The sequence below is a fragment of the Ammospiza nelsoni genome, chromosome 1 (genome assembly GCF_027579445.1).
Source record: "Ammospiza nelsoni isolate bAmmNel1 chromosome 1, bAmmNel1.pri, whole genome shotgun sequence".
Taxonomy (NCBI): Eukaryota; Metazoa; Chordata; class Aves; order Passeriformes; family Passerellidae; genus Ammospiza; species Ammospiza nelsoni.
Window position 1 is genome coordinate 46,194,840 of NC_080633.1, and position 15,992 is coordinate 46,210,831.

At 44.3% G+C, this 15,992-nt stretch overlaps 1 protein-coding gene across 5 annotated transcripts in view; it reads right to left on the minus strand.

Annotated features, from left to right (window-relative positions):
• ZDHHC3 (zinc finger DHHC-type palmitoyltransferase 3) overlaps positions 1 to 13,423 on the minus strand; it is a 33,902-nt gene extending 20,479 nt beyond the window's left edge. For 2 of the 5 annotated variants that reach the window (XM_059493783.1, XM_059493758.1), the window contains exons 1-2: positions 12,553 to 12,692; positions 1,579 to 1,908 (exon numbers count right to left, since the gene is read on the minus strand). In XM_059493783.1, the coding sequence (XP_059349766.1) occupies positions 1,579 to 1,884 (306 nt within the window). In that variant the 5' untranslated portion in view covers positions 1,885 to 1,908; positions 12,553 to 12,692. Of the gene's footprint in view, positions 1 to 1,578; positions 1,909 to 12,552; positions 12,693 to 13,249 lie in introns of those variants that run through there. The other 3 variants (XM_059493774.1, XM_059493767.1, XM_059493791.1) reach the window with 3 other exon arrangements.
• Positions 13,424 to 15,992: the final 2,569 nt, after the last annotated feature.

Below are 15,992 nucleotides of genomic sequence, written 5' to 3' on the forward strand. Positions count from 1 at the left end.
TTTAGAAGGATCCACTGAAATGCAGGACACCCGCTATCAATTGTGAAGAACTGAGTTGGTAATTTATTTATAATAGAATTCTTCTTGTTTGCCTCAGCAGTGCTTTTTGTTTCATTCTCATCCTACACAGGCCCCTGATTCCCCATGTCCTGGAAGCTTCCTTAATCCCAGACTCACTATCTGCCACATGTTAGTGCATCCCTTCTCTGTATCTTCCTTCCTGCATTTTATTTAGCTGAATTCCTCATTATAAAAATGAAACAAAATCCCACTGGCTCTCCATCCACATACACAAATCCCACCTCACACAAGGAATTACCATATCTTTTCTCAATTACTCTCAACAGAAATTGTATCTGCTTCTCCAACACTGCTCCAACGAGCCCATTTCAAAATAGAGCTTTTGTTTCACAAGAGCTGCTGCTAACTCTGCAAAATAATTGCAGCCACCTGAAGGTCCCTAAGCATAAAAATCACACAACACACAATAATTAACAACCATCTTTAGGATACAAACTATCTAACAAACTGCTGCAACCCTCTATTCCCAAGTCCAGCGATCAGAAGTTTCAGAGGCTGAAGTACTGCTTACACTTCTGCCCAGCAGCAGTAGCATGCAATTCAACAGTCTTTACCACAAATTGTGAGAATACCCCAAATCAAGCCATTTCTGCAGTGCTGGGGCTTCTGGAAGGGCTACAATATAAGAAACAACAATTGTACTGAAGTCTCAACAGCACCTAACAAGGTTTCAAGGAGAAAATAACATTTGGAAGGGACAGTTATCAGAGGCACACCACCACTCCCAACAGCAGCAAGAACATTTGTGAGTAAAGAGAAATCTAAGCTTGTCTTTCCTTCCACTAACTAGTGGAGATGAGGTTTTGAACTGAGTCTACTGTCCAGGGGTTATTAAGGAAAACAAACCATGACAGGCCATTCAGAATTAGCATCATGGTGCTAAACTTTACCTTGTCACAAACTGAAAGATGAGAGAGTAGCAGATCTGATCTCTCAAAGCAATGTCCTAAGGATACATACAAAGGGATCTCAAAGCTCTGATGCTCCCCAACTTGCCTAAGAACTGCCATCTCATGCTCAGACTGTACTTATTTCAGCATTGTCCAATACACTCAACAAAATCAGTAGAATGAGAGATGGTAACACAGCTTTTCAAAACAACACATATTCTGCTCTATTCTGCTGAAGCAATACTTGCCAAGGCAGACAACCAAAACCAGCTTTTCCAGCTTTCCTGTTTGTCATGACACAACAAGCCACAAACACGAGATCTGCCACTGGGGAGAAAACAGCATTGGAGAGAAACACTCTCCTTCCCAGTGCAGAAAGAGGAGCTGCTCACACACCAGGAATCTAACGCTGGGTCCTCGACTTTGCATCCGACTCGAGTGGGACGAAAAATTAGCATACCACATCAGCAGCCTCACTCAGCAGGCTGACACACAAAAGTTATTTAAATCTGCCACTCACTCGGCAACTGAGTTACCCAACATCTAGCAGACAAGAAAAACACCGCCTGTTTCTTTCCGAGACACACGGAGAGAGGTGGATACTTACTGGATCTGTCAGCATAGCACGAAAATGTGAAGCCAAAGCGAGGAAAGCCAAGGTGTTGAACAGTGTGCCATTGATGACACTATAAACATAATCTCTCGATGGAACTAGCATGACAAGAAGGACTACAAAGTCGGCATAGAACACCAGCATCCAGGTAACGACAGCACATGCAATACCACAGCCATCTCGAATAAACCACATTGTTCCCAGGGAAGCGCGGCTAGGAGGTGGAACACACTTTTCTGGCTGGAGGTATTCAGGTGTCCTTTCAATATCTCTGAAGCGGTGGACTGGAGTAATCATCATAGGCTATTATGTCCATACTTGCATCTGAAAGAGAGTCAGAAACAGTGCTCACTGCTCTGCCAGACATCCAGACCTCTGTTCACATAACGGCACGGTCATCGCATGGGAAAATTGCAGAAAGTGAGATGAAAAAGCGAAAAAGGTAAATAAATCAAACATAAAATAATGGATTGGGAAACCACACTCTTGTGCTTATCGGAACACTCCTTACTCAGAAGACTCTAAGTGCTTTTAAGAAGTGCTTAATTACACACTAGGTCTACCTGTGTGCCACCTCCACCTCCCTAAGTGGAAGGCAACAAGCATTTTAATGAAGAAAAAGTCACCAGGTAGGAGCCAACAGGAGTGGCCACAACAGGAACTGAAGCAAGAACTCAGCACTGTTACATGAGGGGAGAAAAGTCCTGTCACAGCTGGCAGGGTCCCCCTTTTTCTGCTTCATATCTGGGGAAGGGAAGGGTCTTTCCTACACATAGTGGGAAACTTAGCAAGTGGAAGAGGTTTCCTTCCTCCTTACCCACTGACTCCCAGCTTTGGGGTAAAAGTGCAAAAACAAACAGCAGTACAGTCAGACATGCAGGAACTGATCAAGAAGCAACCCAGGAAATATCTTGACAGGAACTTCTACTCTTGGCTGAAGGATGTTATTTCCCAACAACAGCTCTTTCCCACCCTCACCTCCTCCTCTGGCCTTACATCCCTTGGAAGTCTTCTGTGTTGCCATGCCTCTCCCACCACCTTTGCTCCATCCCTCAATGGCATTTGTTTTGCTTCCCGTTTTCCAGCCAACTCCACTCTACTGCAGCAAGAGGACCAACACTGACATTGCCCTGTCCTCTCCTCTCCAGCTCTGCAGACACCTTGTCTATCCAGAGAGTAAGAGCCATCTTGGAACCAGGAACAGTAATGCTCCAGGCATGCGCCAGGATTGTGTTTCAGTGTAACTCCCACCAAATGGAGGCATTAGAGAAAACAGAGAGGGTGCTCCTAAGTCTTTGGCAAGGCATCAGTCCATCTGCACTCACTCCATCCACCACTCAATGCTGGAGCACACCTGGAATGCTACACTTTGAAAGCAGCTCTTTACACACCCAGCAACCTCTTCCAAACACACTTCTACTCAGAGTATTTGCTCAGTGCTTTAAATGCTTCATAACATAACACCCTCTAAAGACCCACCTTCTACAAAAATGGCTGCAATCATTCTACTACCAAATACACTGAATTGCAGATCCCTGATGGAAGGTATCAGCCTCCTGCTGTTTCAAAATGTAAGGCTTATTCTCATGGCTTTGCAAAACAAGAGCACTCACTATGCCATTTAAATTCAGAGAAAATGTTCACCACTAATTATTTTTTCAGCCAAGAAAGTTCACCCTAAAGCTATTTTTGTCATTAATTGTTTAAAAATGGATATATTTTACATAAAACATAGTGAGACAACTGCAGAAATCCCCAGGACTTCAAACTTTTCTCCAAATCTTATGGCTAAATTCTGCCAAGTACAAGAAGAAAGCTCTACTCTGCCTAACACCAACCTAAATGGAGATGTTGCTGCCCCTATCTCAACAGGGAAGGAGATGATAATTTACTTTTCAGCTGTTCTTTTAAGAAGACCAAATTGACAAGAGGACAATTATTCTTTCACAGTCAAAGAATAAGGTTATTAATTAGCAGGATGATTAATTACATCCAAGCACAGAGCTTTGTGCACCTGACTGCGAGTGACACAAAGAGAGGTACTGGAACTGCTGTGGCCACAGTGAGAAGCAAAAGCCAGGAGCACAAACCTCCTAGGTGCACAGAAGCAGATGAACTAAACAATTTACAGTATTTGTTGCTAGCACAACTCATATAAATAAACTAGGAGAATTAGGTATTTTCTCATTTTTCCACTTGGAACATTTAGTATGCTGCCAAGCAAGTTTAAGGTGGTTTATGAATCTGAAGAAAGTCACATGAATTAATGTTAAAGCATATCAGTCTTGTATTTATACACACATCCCACAGAACAGAAATATCAAGATGAAAATGTCCTTGTGAGGAATGTCATTTACTTTGACAAGAAAAGAGCCCACAACAAAAACCCCACTCCTCATTCACAAAATTCACATAACACGTTGTAATTACTCTGTATTTTAACCACAGCTATAATTCAGTCTTGTGATTTCTGATATTTAGGAAGACAAGCTATGTAATTTTTTTAAATAGTGAATACCCAAACAATGTGGCAGTCTAAGTTCAGATAAATCTATACCTACTAGTACCTGCATACCTTTTCTCCCATTTTTCACAACTGCTGTAAGGACAACTATGTATTCAAACATTCACACAGACTTAACAAGTACTTCAAAGACTTAGTTCTTCCACTCCCTCAAGGAAACAGGTTAACCTTCACTGTGTTGTTTAATAATCTTATTAAAATTGCTATGCTTGCTTGCCAGCTCAAAATAAAACTGACATAATTAAAGACTCACACCTGACAACAGCGTTCAGTTGACAAGAACACCACATTACACTAAAAAATAAGAAAGAAAACTGTAATTTAGGTGTTCAGCTTCCAATCAAAAGTTTAGACTTGACACATCAGGTGCAGTAACAAGCTGGGACAGCCCTGAACACAGACTAAGGATTTTTGCCTAGACTTTTTCCTCCCCTCAGGTTTTGCATCCCAAAGCAAAGGAATCAAACAGTCACAGGAAAAGCAAACTCCTATTTAAGAAAGCAATCCCTTTCACAAGTCACCTTAAGGTCAGAATGAGCAAAGACTGACTGAAAGCTGAACAAATACACAGTGATTAAGCTGTGGGTTTAGTCCTGAATAGCACACTTCAGCAGTGAAATAAAAATTAATCTCTCTTGCAAGTGCAGGAAGTAGTTGCACTCCAATAAAAGTTCTACAGCTCTCTATCAGATATATTTTAAGCTAAACTGGGGGGAAAAAAAATTAAGAAAAATCTATTGCTGTGTAACTATCTAAGGAGAAACTGGAAGGAGCCTTGAGGCCCCCTCAATCTGAAAGTCTGGAGACTCAATTCTGCAGGGAGTTAAGAGGACAGAGCACAGGCCCCTGATTGTGGCTGGAGGAAAATTTTGTTATTTAATGTACTCTGCCATCTAATGCTCGCTTTAGAGCCTCATTAGGCAACAAAATAAATCAGTACATAAACATCATACCTTGTTTTGAGAAATACATATGTGTTCTAGTGTTCATTATCTTAAGAGTCAAGCTATAGGAGCTTAAAGTCTCAGCTTTTCCCCTACATGACCCGGATAGTGAGGTTTTTTTTTAATTCCTTGCTCTTATATATACAAACATCTGTTTAGGTTTATGCTATCCAGTTTGGTATTTTCAGATAAATAATACAACAACCAAAAAAAAAAAAAAAGGTTGTAGCAGGGTGGAAGCAGTAACTTGCACTAACTGGTTTGCCCTTCAATCATGCTGCATATGAACTTAATTTATAATACAGACAGAATATGTCAGCTCCTCCTGCTCTGGAGCAAACAATATGTAAAGAATGTAGGCATAGGGCTTAAGGATTTAATCTTGGTGTCAGGCTACAAGAGAGGCCACTAGGTAAATGTGAGATACAATGACAACACACACATCAATTCAGCTTAATGACATGACAGAACAAAGACCTTTTCTTGTTTTTTTTTTGTCTGGAAGGCATTTGGCAATACAGGAACAATCAAAAAACATGTAATACATAAGTTAGAAATGTAAACAAAAATGAAAATCTACTTCCTGCAACAATGAACACTTAAAATATGCTACTACACCCTATATAAACTGTCTTTTCACCTGCCATAAGCCATGTAAAAAAAAAATCTGGTTTTTAATTGCCTGTGACAGCCAAAGAATTTGTTAAGAATGCACAAACAAATGATGTGGGCCTTCACCCAATAAGTGTCTGAAAGCTACCTGAGGTTCTGATGCAAAACTTACAGCAAGCTTAAAACCACCATCATTGTGAACCTGCTGATTCTCATGTAATTATTCATGTTAGTGAAGTCAAGCACATGGGTATGACCTGCAGAACTGCAGCATTACTGTGTACATTGCAACCATTTCCTCTATTACAAGTCCATTAACACTGAACTCGGGGAAGAGGTTACATTTTCATTGTGTCATGTGAACTGGGTGAATTTCCAGTTCTGCCAGCTACATGAAAACAATACGGAGGGGAAAAAAAGAATAAAAAAGAAGAGAGATCAGGGCAGATGGCAGACCTTTTTTAGGTTTTCAGTTTGGTTTTTAATTTACTTTAAAGAAATACTTCCAAAGAGCTTTTATGACACAAAGAGTACCTTGAGAGCTGACAAACAATACTAAAGTTAATTTTTTATCATCAAAAGGAAGCAGACATACAGAACTAGGCTTACTATATTCACGACAGCTAAGGCAAGCAATCTAGATCTACAGGACAGATGTCCTTTTAAACAAAATCAGTCAGCTCCAGACAGACAGAAACTGCAGAAGAATTAATTTTTAAGTTTATTTCATTTTTTCTGCAGATAAAACTGAATAGATTAAAACACTGCATATTTAAATCTTCCTTTGCAAGAGACATAAGAGAAGGTGAGTTTCCTAACCAAAAGGGTTATTACCTATGCTTCTCCTGCCACACTTCCATGCAACCAAAATCTAACAAGCTTGTGAAAACTTGCCAAAGCACAGATAATACGAAAATATCAGAATTTATATGTATTTTCCTAATGGCTCCTGCAAGGCCTAAAAAGCTTTATCTAATCTGCAGGAGTGCAACAAAAGAGGCCAGCTATGCCGAGAATTTTTGGCAGTCTCCTGCAGATTCATCCAGATATCCATTGGCACGGCAGTTTCCAACCTCTGGTTTACAAAACCCTGGAGGGTCAACGGGACACATCTAACAGGTCTGTGAAAGGCAGCTAAAAAAAGCAAACCTATTATTAGCAGGCTCAAATTTGCTACAGAGAGCTGTACTTCCATTGGCATACTTTCGGGACTCCACACATGGTTAAAAATACCAAACAAACAACAAACACAACAAACCCCACCCCAACTGGGGCTGAAAGCCCAAAGGGGCAGAAACCTCCTGCTGGGTTCCAAAGGCAGAGGCAGCAGGGAGGGAAGGAGCGGGCAGGGAAGTGAAGGCTGTGCTTACAGGACACCCGATGAGTCAGATGGAATTATCACAGGGCAAAGTCAGCGCTGCCAGCCTCCTCCAGGGGCAGGGAACAGCATTGTGCCTACCACAGACACTTCTTCACTTTTCTCCTGGAAATTCAGGCTACTTTAAGGAGTACAGTTACAGCCTAAATATTACATTACCAGCTATGCATCTGCCTTTAGCAAAAGGCTCACAAACATCTCAAGAGTCTCCTGAATCCTTTGACTCCTGAAGTCAGGCAATTGCAACACTTTCAGTTCCCATACTCAAGAAAAATGGCGTAAAGAAATCTTTAAAAAATTACAAAGTTTAAAATAAATTTATGTTTCCTGAGGGTAAAAGCACAAGCTTGGATTACCTCCCTTAACAGGGGGAATAGAGAGCATGTAAAACCAGATGATAACCAATTTATAACATTTTTCTATACGTAAAGTGAGTAAATGGCTGCACTACAATGCTTTACAGTAATTGTTTACAAAAGTGTTTATAACATCAACTATTCTGATGTTATTTTCTATTTTTAATTTATTTCTTACTTCAAGGATGCCACACGTGAACAAGACCTTAGTAAAAATGGCTCATGCTAAAATCATACTTTCATTATTTTTATTAGAAGCATCTTATTAGAGGGGAAGATTTAATTGAAGTCATGCCTTCCTGAAGAACACATTTGAATAGGAGAGCAAATACAAGAGTAAACTTCTCCCTAAGGAGAGAAAGGGGAGGGGGAAATTACATCAAAGATGTCTGTCATATCTAGAAACTCCATCCTGAGGGTTTGGATCAGACTGCACCTCAAAAGAGATGCAGCCACATAAGGCACAAACCCCTCAGTCCTCCTCTAATTTACATCAGTGTGGACAAGAAGCAACTTCAACAGTGCCAGAGGAATTCCATTAGTAGAACTGAAAGGAAAATAAGGCCATGTTTTCTGAATTACAAATACAGGGGTTTCCCTATGCTGATGCTTGTGGCATGCAGTCTCTCAGGGTGGATGGAACAGCTCCCTGGTTAGTGTCTGTATCATTTCTGTTTAACTAATGGACATGTATCGTAGAAATAAATTATAATGCAATAAAGATTGACCTAGGAGTCTGAGTTATCTGGTGATTGCACCCCCACCAAAAGGCCTGTCAGCTGCCAGCCTGAGCAAAGGAGAGCAAAGACAATGTAGTTACTGTCCAAGGTACAAAAACACTGGACCACTGTGGATGAGTGACAAAATTGGGGCAAGATGTAGAAACAGGGCACACATCACAAGGGCACCAAGACTGAGGTCAGACTTGGATCTGACTTGGTCTGATCACAGTCAGTGATCTTAGTAAGTCTTTCATCAGAGATAGAAGGTACTTTATAAAACTGTCATTAAGTAATGAACCATTACAAAATAACTGGTAAGTTTTTAACTATCAGAGCTGCAAGGGCAACAGAGCTATTCTGTTACTTCAATCTCCCAGTTTCCCAATAAACCAAATACACACAAGCTACTTAACCCATGCCAAAAGAGAAATACTAATCCTGAACATACCATCCTTGTTGCATTGCCACCTATCTAAAGTTAAGCACTGGAAGGAAAGAGCAATCGTGCAGGAGAGACTGCACCAGGAAACAGAAAACAACAGATGGGGATGTCATGCTTTCCCACAGCACTGCAGTTATCCTGAATGCACAGCCTTATGAGAGACAAAACAGGAGAAGCTGTCCTGGTCTTCTAGGCAGCTTTGCAATTTACATGCTGACTCAGGACCTAAAACAGCAAGCCACTGGATTAGGGGAACGTAAATTCTCAATTTCTCCTTTATCAACATTTTTTTTTAACAAAGACAAAAAATAAAGGGAAAGGCTTATCTATAAAACTGGTATTATTTTTAGTTTCAATTTTAAAAACCACACAACTTTCCTGGCATAAGGAATATGTTTTGCAGAGCAAGAAAGAGCTGCAGCTTTAAAGTTTTAATCATAATAAGAAGCTGGCAGAAACCCTCCAGTCTAAAAAAATATTTTAACTACTATTTTTCAAGGCAGAAAGAGCACTTTACTACCAGACATAGGTTTTCACTCAAGATGGTCTATCGCAGGATTTGGCTCTCACCTGCTTTTGCTACAGCCCCCTCTTCACAAGCATGAACAAGTCACTCACTCTCTGATTTTATTCCCCTGCCTGTAGTTTATTGTTCTGCCTTGCCACATATGGGTAAGTAAAGATGTAGGTATAAAGGCTGTAAGGCATTTAGATTTCAAATCTACATACTACACCTGAGCAGATCCCTAAGCCAATACAGAAAGTACACAGGGCATATATTAAAATAGCACATTAAAAACACAGGGACCAAACAATTATCACCTCTTTCCTGCAAAGTTAAAATCACAACTAGAAGAAACATATGCTGCTACTTCAGAAAACTGGAAAAACCTGCAGGTTCAAAGTTGCTGTAGGTTAAAGCTTTTGAAACACAGCAAAGAACATCTGAGTTGGCAAACTAAGCATTTCTTGTTTTGCTCACTTTAGCACTGGCAAGCAGCAGGGATCCTTACTGCCATAAAAAACAGTTTCTGTGTGTAAACCTTAATTTTCTTTTGTAATACAAAGAAATAAATTAATATATGGTAGCTACCATATATAATATCTTCCTTATCTATTCTGTACTGCATTGGACATCTGTAATTCAAGTGGCCACTGCAAAGAACAAAGAATGCATATCACATTACCTACCTTTATCATCTGTTACAGTCCTCCCTGTAATCTATGATATGGTACTACTGCCTTCCCACTAAGTCTGCATGTCTTTTACACTACCTTTACTCACTCACACCGTTTCAGCTTCACCCACTTGTTTTAACTTCTGCACACTGCACCACACTTAAGATTGGTCACACGTCAATTCTGCGTTATTGCAGAACTCACAGCTGAACATGATAAACACACCATCCACCACCAGCCCAGGAGCAGGAACAACAAATGCCTTGCATTTCCTCTCATTCAACATTCCTCTGTTGTCAAAGGATCTTAACAGTGAGTCCTCTGTGTCCTTTTTTTACTTGCTGTTTTACTTGCTCCTAGAATAGCACTTCCCAAGATTTTTCTAGCTGAATTCTGATGCTGTACCCTTCCCTCTCGTTTCCTTACCTTTCCATATCTATCCTCTCTTTCTTTTTTCCCCCTCCTCTTGCACTTCTACCTCTTCTCCTGTAACAGCAGGGGTTCTGTATGGTCACCCTGGTGGTGCAAAGAGAGATATGGGGCTATAAGCCTAGACAAATCTAGACAAATCTCTCACTCCAGTCTCCAGAAGCACTCCCAAGCAGCCCCCAGGCTGGGGGCACAGCCAGAAGCAAATCAAAGGAGTTAACACACCAGTGCTCCCATGCAGTGAGCCAGCACCCAGCTGCACCTTGCCTCTAACACCTTGCACCTCACTAGCAGGGAACTGCTGCCATATGGGGAGGCCTTTGGCACCCACACCCTGCAAACAAGCTGGCTCGTGTTCCTGGACTCCCTCTCCAAAGGACAATGTGTGAAGTGTTACTGGCAGACTTGCTGCACTGCAGCTCCAGGCAAGGGCTATCTTCTTTCCTTATTGCCTGCACAACCCAGGAAACACACAGCTTCAATTAGGAAAGCTTTAACTTCTCCTTTTCTCGAACACAACCCAAAGCGTCAGATCAGTTACATGCACAGATTAAATATGATGTTCCAGGTACAATCAGTCACATTTCGTTTCCTTCAACCAGCTAAGAACAGGATGGGGGAAATAAAAACTGACAACAAGCTATTCTGTTGTGTCATATTTTACATTATCTGCTGTTTTCTGTCAGGACGGGGCTGTAGAAAAACTGTATTCCTGAATATTGCCCTAAGAAAAAGGTCATATCTACACTGCAGAGGCATCAGAAAAGCATAAACTCAGCCAACTAACATCTGCAGAGAAACTGGCTGAGCTACAGCCATTTTCAGACTGACACCACTGTGGGTGCCCATCTAGTCTCCTCTACGGGAGAGATGCCCTGTTACAGCTGTATGGGAAATGTCTGCATAGTGAAACTGGCTCCATGAGCAAGTCTTTCTGAAATCATGCAACACACGGTTTAAACTGCATGGACTATGCAGCACTGCTAGCTCCTGTTCTGCTAGAGGTGCACAGCAATCCACCCATTGAAAAAAGTAAATTCCTATTAGGTAAGAAAAAGATTCACCAAAGCTGAGCTACCACTGCCCAGGATACAAACACACTACTGAAGACTGTCAGCTGTTCCCCTTCGCTGACGCAAAGGAAACTGCCCAGAAAAAACACATAACTACTTGGGCACAGCAGACCTGCATCTACTGAGGAATTAGGCATTCATCTTCTTGCAACCTGCTCCCATTATCTGGATTAAATTACATTTGTGTACTTTTGTCTACAACCAAACAAGCAACTTCAAACTGAAATAGACAGCCTTGTCTGTAACTACATCACTTTAAATGAAAATTAAAAGGAAGCAGAAACATACATGAGAATACCCAACAGATGTTATTGCTATAGATCCTAAATGTCACAACAAATATTTTGGGGTTTAGGTACACCTGATATTTGCCCTTTCATAAACCTATAAACACACAAGAGTTTCTGGGCCGCACCTTCTAAATCTCAATGAACATTCAGTCAGACACAACTTACTACCAGCAGCAGGTCCCTCTGGTGTGACAAACACTATTGCATCAGTGAGGCAGCACCAAGAGCTACGCTGACAGAGTCATGGCCTTTGAAGGAGTACATCTTTATTGCACATGGGGCTGCATTTATAAAAGACGTAAGAGTGGCGTGGCTCCCCTTATGATGACTCTTATCACTGAAATGCCTGTAACGCTATGCAAAAGACTTATTTGTTGCTTTCATTAAGCAAAGGAAAATATGGTCCTCACTAATGCCTTGCTATATACACCACAAGACACCAATGCAGTCACTCACCGTAAGTCACCAGTCCCTCCCCTCTCTGCAATTCCACCGTATCAGAACAACCATCCAAATTTGGGCTCCTTTCCTACAGATCTGACATTCCATACACACCTTTGCTGTGCCAGGAGTCTGGCACACTGTCGCTCTCTCCCATGCTGAAAAACACAGTTTAGCTTTTCTGAATCGGCATCAAAGGAAAGACCTCTAAACGAACTTTGCTGTCCATCCCACATCCCTCAATGGTTCACACCAAGTGGAGAGCCCATCGGGATCAGACTGCTGCCCCCTCCTCCCCAAGGCCTGTTTTCTTGATTATTTTTTTGAAGACTGTTTTCTAATGAGCCATCGTAAACTCTTGCTTCTTCTTAAAAATTTATCTCACAGAACAACTCCAGTAGCACTCAGAAGCTGCCGTTCTAAACCAGTCCGGATCGCTTGCTCCTGCCACGTAAAACTCACCATCCATTTCAACTAAACCCGCCACAGCACAGCACAGCCCAGCACAGCACAGCCCAGCCCAGCCCAGCCCAGCGCCATGCTTTCGCCAGGGATTGCCGCCGATGCCGGGGGCGCACCTGGCCGATGGGGCCATGGGACAGCCACACGCCGGGTGACCAGGACCACCTCGGAAGCGACACGGTCAGCTCCACTCGCTGTCCAGCTGCTCCCATCGCTGCAACGCATTAGCAAATTACAGGACCACTGCAATCCACCGACGGGTCACAAGACCCCGAAGAGATCGCTGGAGGCTCCGACTTTAAATTTCCTGCCGAGGGGACTCAACGCTGCTCCGAAAGGCCGCGGAGCAGACCTAAACCGCGTACTTAGCACGCTATCATTTAACGCGTTCAGCTTCCCAGTGTTTAAAGCCCAGCGCTGGAAGGCGGCGAGGTGAGAGCGGGAGCCCTCCGCTCGTTTCCCGACCGATGCCCACAGGTCCCGGGGACGCTGCTGCGAGACAGGAGCCGCCGCCCGGCCCTGGCCCTGGCCCGGGGGCCCCGCCGAGGGATGCGGAGCCCCGCGCGGCCCTTGGGCGGCCGCGCCACCCCGGGGCTCCCGCACGTACGGCCGAGGGGCCGCGCGGGCCGGGGACACCACAGGGACAGCGGCGGGGCCGGGGGGCGGCTGGTGCAGCGGCGGGATGGCATCCACCGGCGGCCCGCTCCCGGCTCCCCGCTCTCTGCTCCCAGTTCCCGCTCCCGCCCCGCTCCGCCGGCGCACACACCTGCCCGCCCCCCAGCACCCCCGCCCCGCGCTGTCAGTCGCACCCACCTACCCCAGTGGCCGCCGCCGCCGCCGCGGGTCCGGCGCGCCCCGCCGCCCCCGCGCCGGCAGCGGCACGGCACGGCACCGCACCCCCCCTTCCGCCGGCCGCCCGCCCGCCCCTTGCGCGGAGGTGGAGCGGCCGCCGGGAGGAACCAGGAAGTGAACGGCGGCGGCGGCGGGAGGCAGCGCGGCCCGGCCCTGCCCTTCCCCGCCCCGCCAAGGGTTCCCCGGCCCACGGACGGCAGCGGCGGCTGGGCCTGGGCGGCTGCGGACCGCCTGTGCCCACTGCGCGTTAACGGCCCGGGCGTGCGGGGCTCTGGGGGGAAATGCGGGTTTTCTGAGGAAGAACCCCACACTTTTTTGTTTTGGCATGGGAACAAATGGTTCTGCCTCAGCGGGCACCTCTGAGCCCCAGGCGCGTTCAGGGTAGTTTTGGTTTGCAGGTATCCAGAATCTGCTGGCACACAAGGAGGAGCCGTACAGTGCAGAGCAGTGAGGATGTTTGGGGGACTGGAGTATCATTCTAGGAGGAAAAGCTGAGGGAGGTGGGCCTGTTCAGTCTCGAGAAGAGACTACTGAGAGGGGACATTATTAATGTGTATAAATGTCTGAAAGGAGGGGGGTGTGGGTGTGCCAAAGAGATGGAGCCGGGCTCCTCTCAGTGGTGCCAAGCACTAGGATGCGGGGCAGTGGGCAGAAACTGATGCACACAAAGTTTCACCTGAACAGGAGGAAGTACTTCTTTACTGTGTGAGTGACACTGGAAGAAGTTGTACAAAGAGGTTGTAGAGTCTGCCTCACTGGAGATTCTCAAAAACAATCCTGTGCCGTGTGCTATAGGACAGCCCTGCTTGAGCAGGGAGGTTGGACCAGATGACCCACAGTGGTCCATTCCAACCATACCCGTTCTGTGACTGTGATTCTGTGACAGAGTGCTCCACTGCTGGTGTCATGTTCAGAGACAGAGCTCTGAGGGCTGAGTTTCTCCCAGTTCTCACCTCAACTCAAGAGTTCTCCGTTGCATTCTTTTGTCTCCTCTGCCCAGCTGAGAGCAAGAGATCAGCACACAGCTTTCATGGGTGCCTGGTGTTTAGCCAGTGTCAAACCATGACGTGGGCCAACACACATCATTCATTTACCACAATGAAGTTAAAAGATACTTTTCCTTTGTTTAAAAAAAACTCCAACATACAAAGCCAAACAAACCCAAGAAACAAGTGGCATCCTTTTTTGTATGATAAGCTTCACTGCTGCCTTCTGCTGGAATTTGAATGTCCTCAGAAGTGCTCTTTAGGGCAAGAGGTTGCCTTCTGCCCTCCCTGAGAAAAAACGAGCCAAACCTGGGCTCCTCCCACCTTCGAAAAACTGCTGTTTGCATGTGAGCAAGATTTGCTAGCTGAGCCTCTGGACTGTGCAAGAATTTGACTAGCATTAGGTAGACTCCAAGCTGGAGGGGGCAGAAGTGGCAAAAAAATTAACACATCACTCTTTCCTGGCAATTGTAACTATTAGCTGCAGTGGGCTGAGCCATGGGAGTCAGGAACTAAGATGAGAGCCAGAATGTCATCTCTCTATGTTCTCAGTGGAAATCATAGGGTGCATCTGCATTAACGCTGCTTCAGATCAAGAATTCACTCACATCTTCACAGAGTTTCTGATTTCTTCTTATTTGTTTGGTTCACACCGTGCAATGCGAGGACACAAATATCGCACTGCAAGTCAAATGAAGGGTTAGGCTGTGCTGGACAGCAGCACTGGCAGATGCTGTTTCAGAGAGAACATACAAAGCAGGGCCTTTCATGCATGGGAACTGCCTTTGTCTGGCACCCCTGCAGGCCAGCAAGGAGACCTGGCCCTGCTCACCTCCCTAGGGTGAGTGGGGAGGACAAGCTACCCAAGCTTCCAGCTCTGCCAGGCTCCACTGCTGGCTCTCCCCACCAAGAAGCAGTAAGCAATGCCCATACAACCCTAGTGTGCAGAAATGTGGCTCCTTTCAGATGCAGATAAGCTATGGGAAGAGTCCCAAAAATGCATCCACTCTGCCCCAACTGCTGATTGATAAGCAGCCTGCCAATGGGACCAGACCAAGCTAAAACTCCCAAAACCATCCATCACTCTTGTTTGCTCCCACTGCATCATGCCACCTGCTCAAGTAGGCACAGCCAGGAATGCTTTGTACAACAAGGAGTTGTGGAAAGCTGCATAAACTCTGGCAGTGTGCTGAGTAATCCTTGGAGCCATGGATCATTTTTAGCCAAGCAAGCATCAGTGTGAAGTCAAGATAGAATCTTTTAAAATACTCTGAAAATTATCACACAGGAGCTGTGCAAAAAAGCATGCAAACTTACATTAATGACTGTTATGAAATTTTCAATTAAGGCTGTCAAAAAAACCCAACCCTTAATTATTGTTTTAATATATAGTGTGAGTTTTTAATCACATTTCCCACGCCACTTTCCCAGCAATATCTGGCACAGGACCAAGATGTGAAAAATTCGTATTTTATGATTGGTTTTTCGCAAACATTAAAATGAATATTATATGTGTTGTGTTAGAAAGTAATGCTGTATTAATTCTCTTAAGTAGTGTGTTAAATATAGTTTTAGGTTATAAGAAATGTTAAAATAGAAACTATGCTATGTAAGATACTTTTTTTCAAGAAAGGACTCGCAGTGAGATAGCAGCCACAGGACACCTAAATCTTTCAGAGAAAAAGAATTTATTGCCCTCTTAGCAGAAGAAACGAACT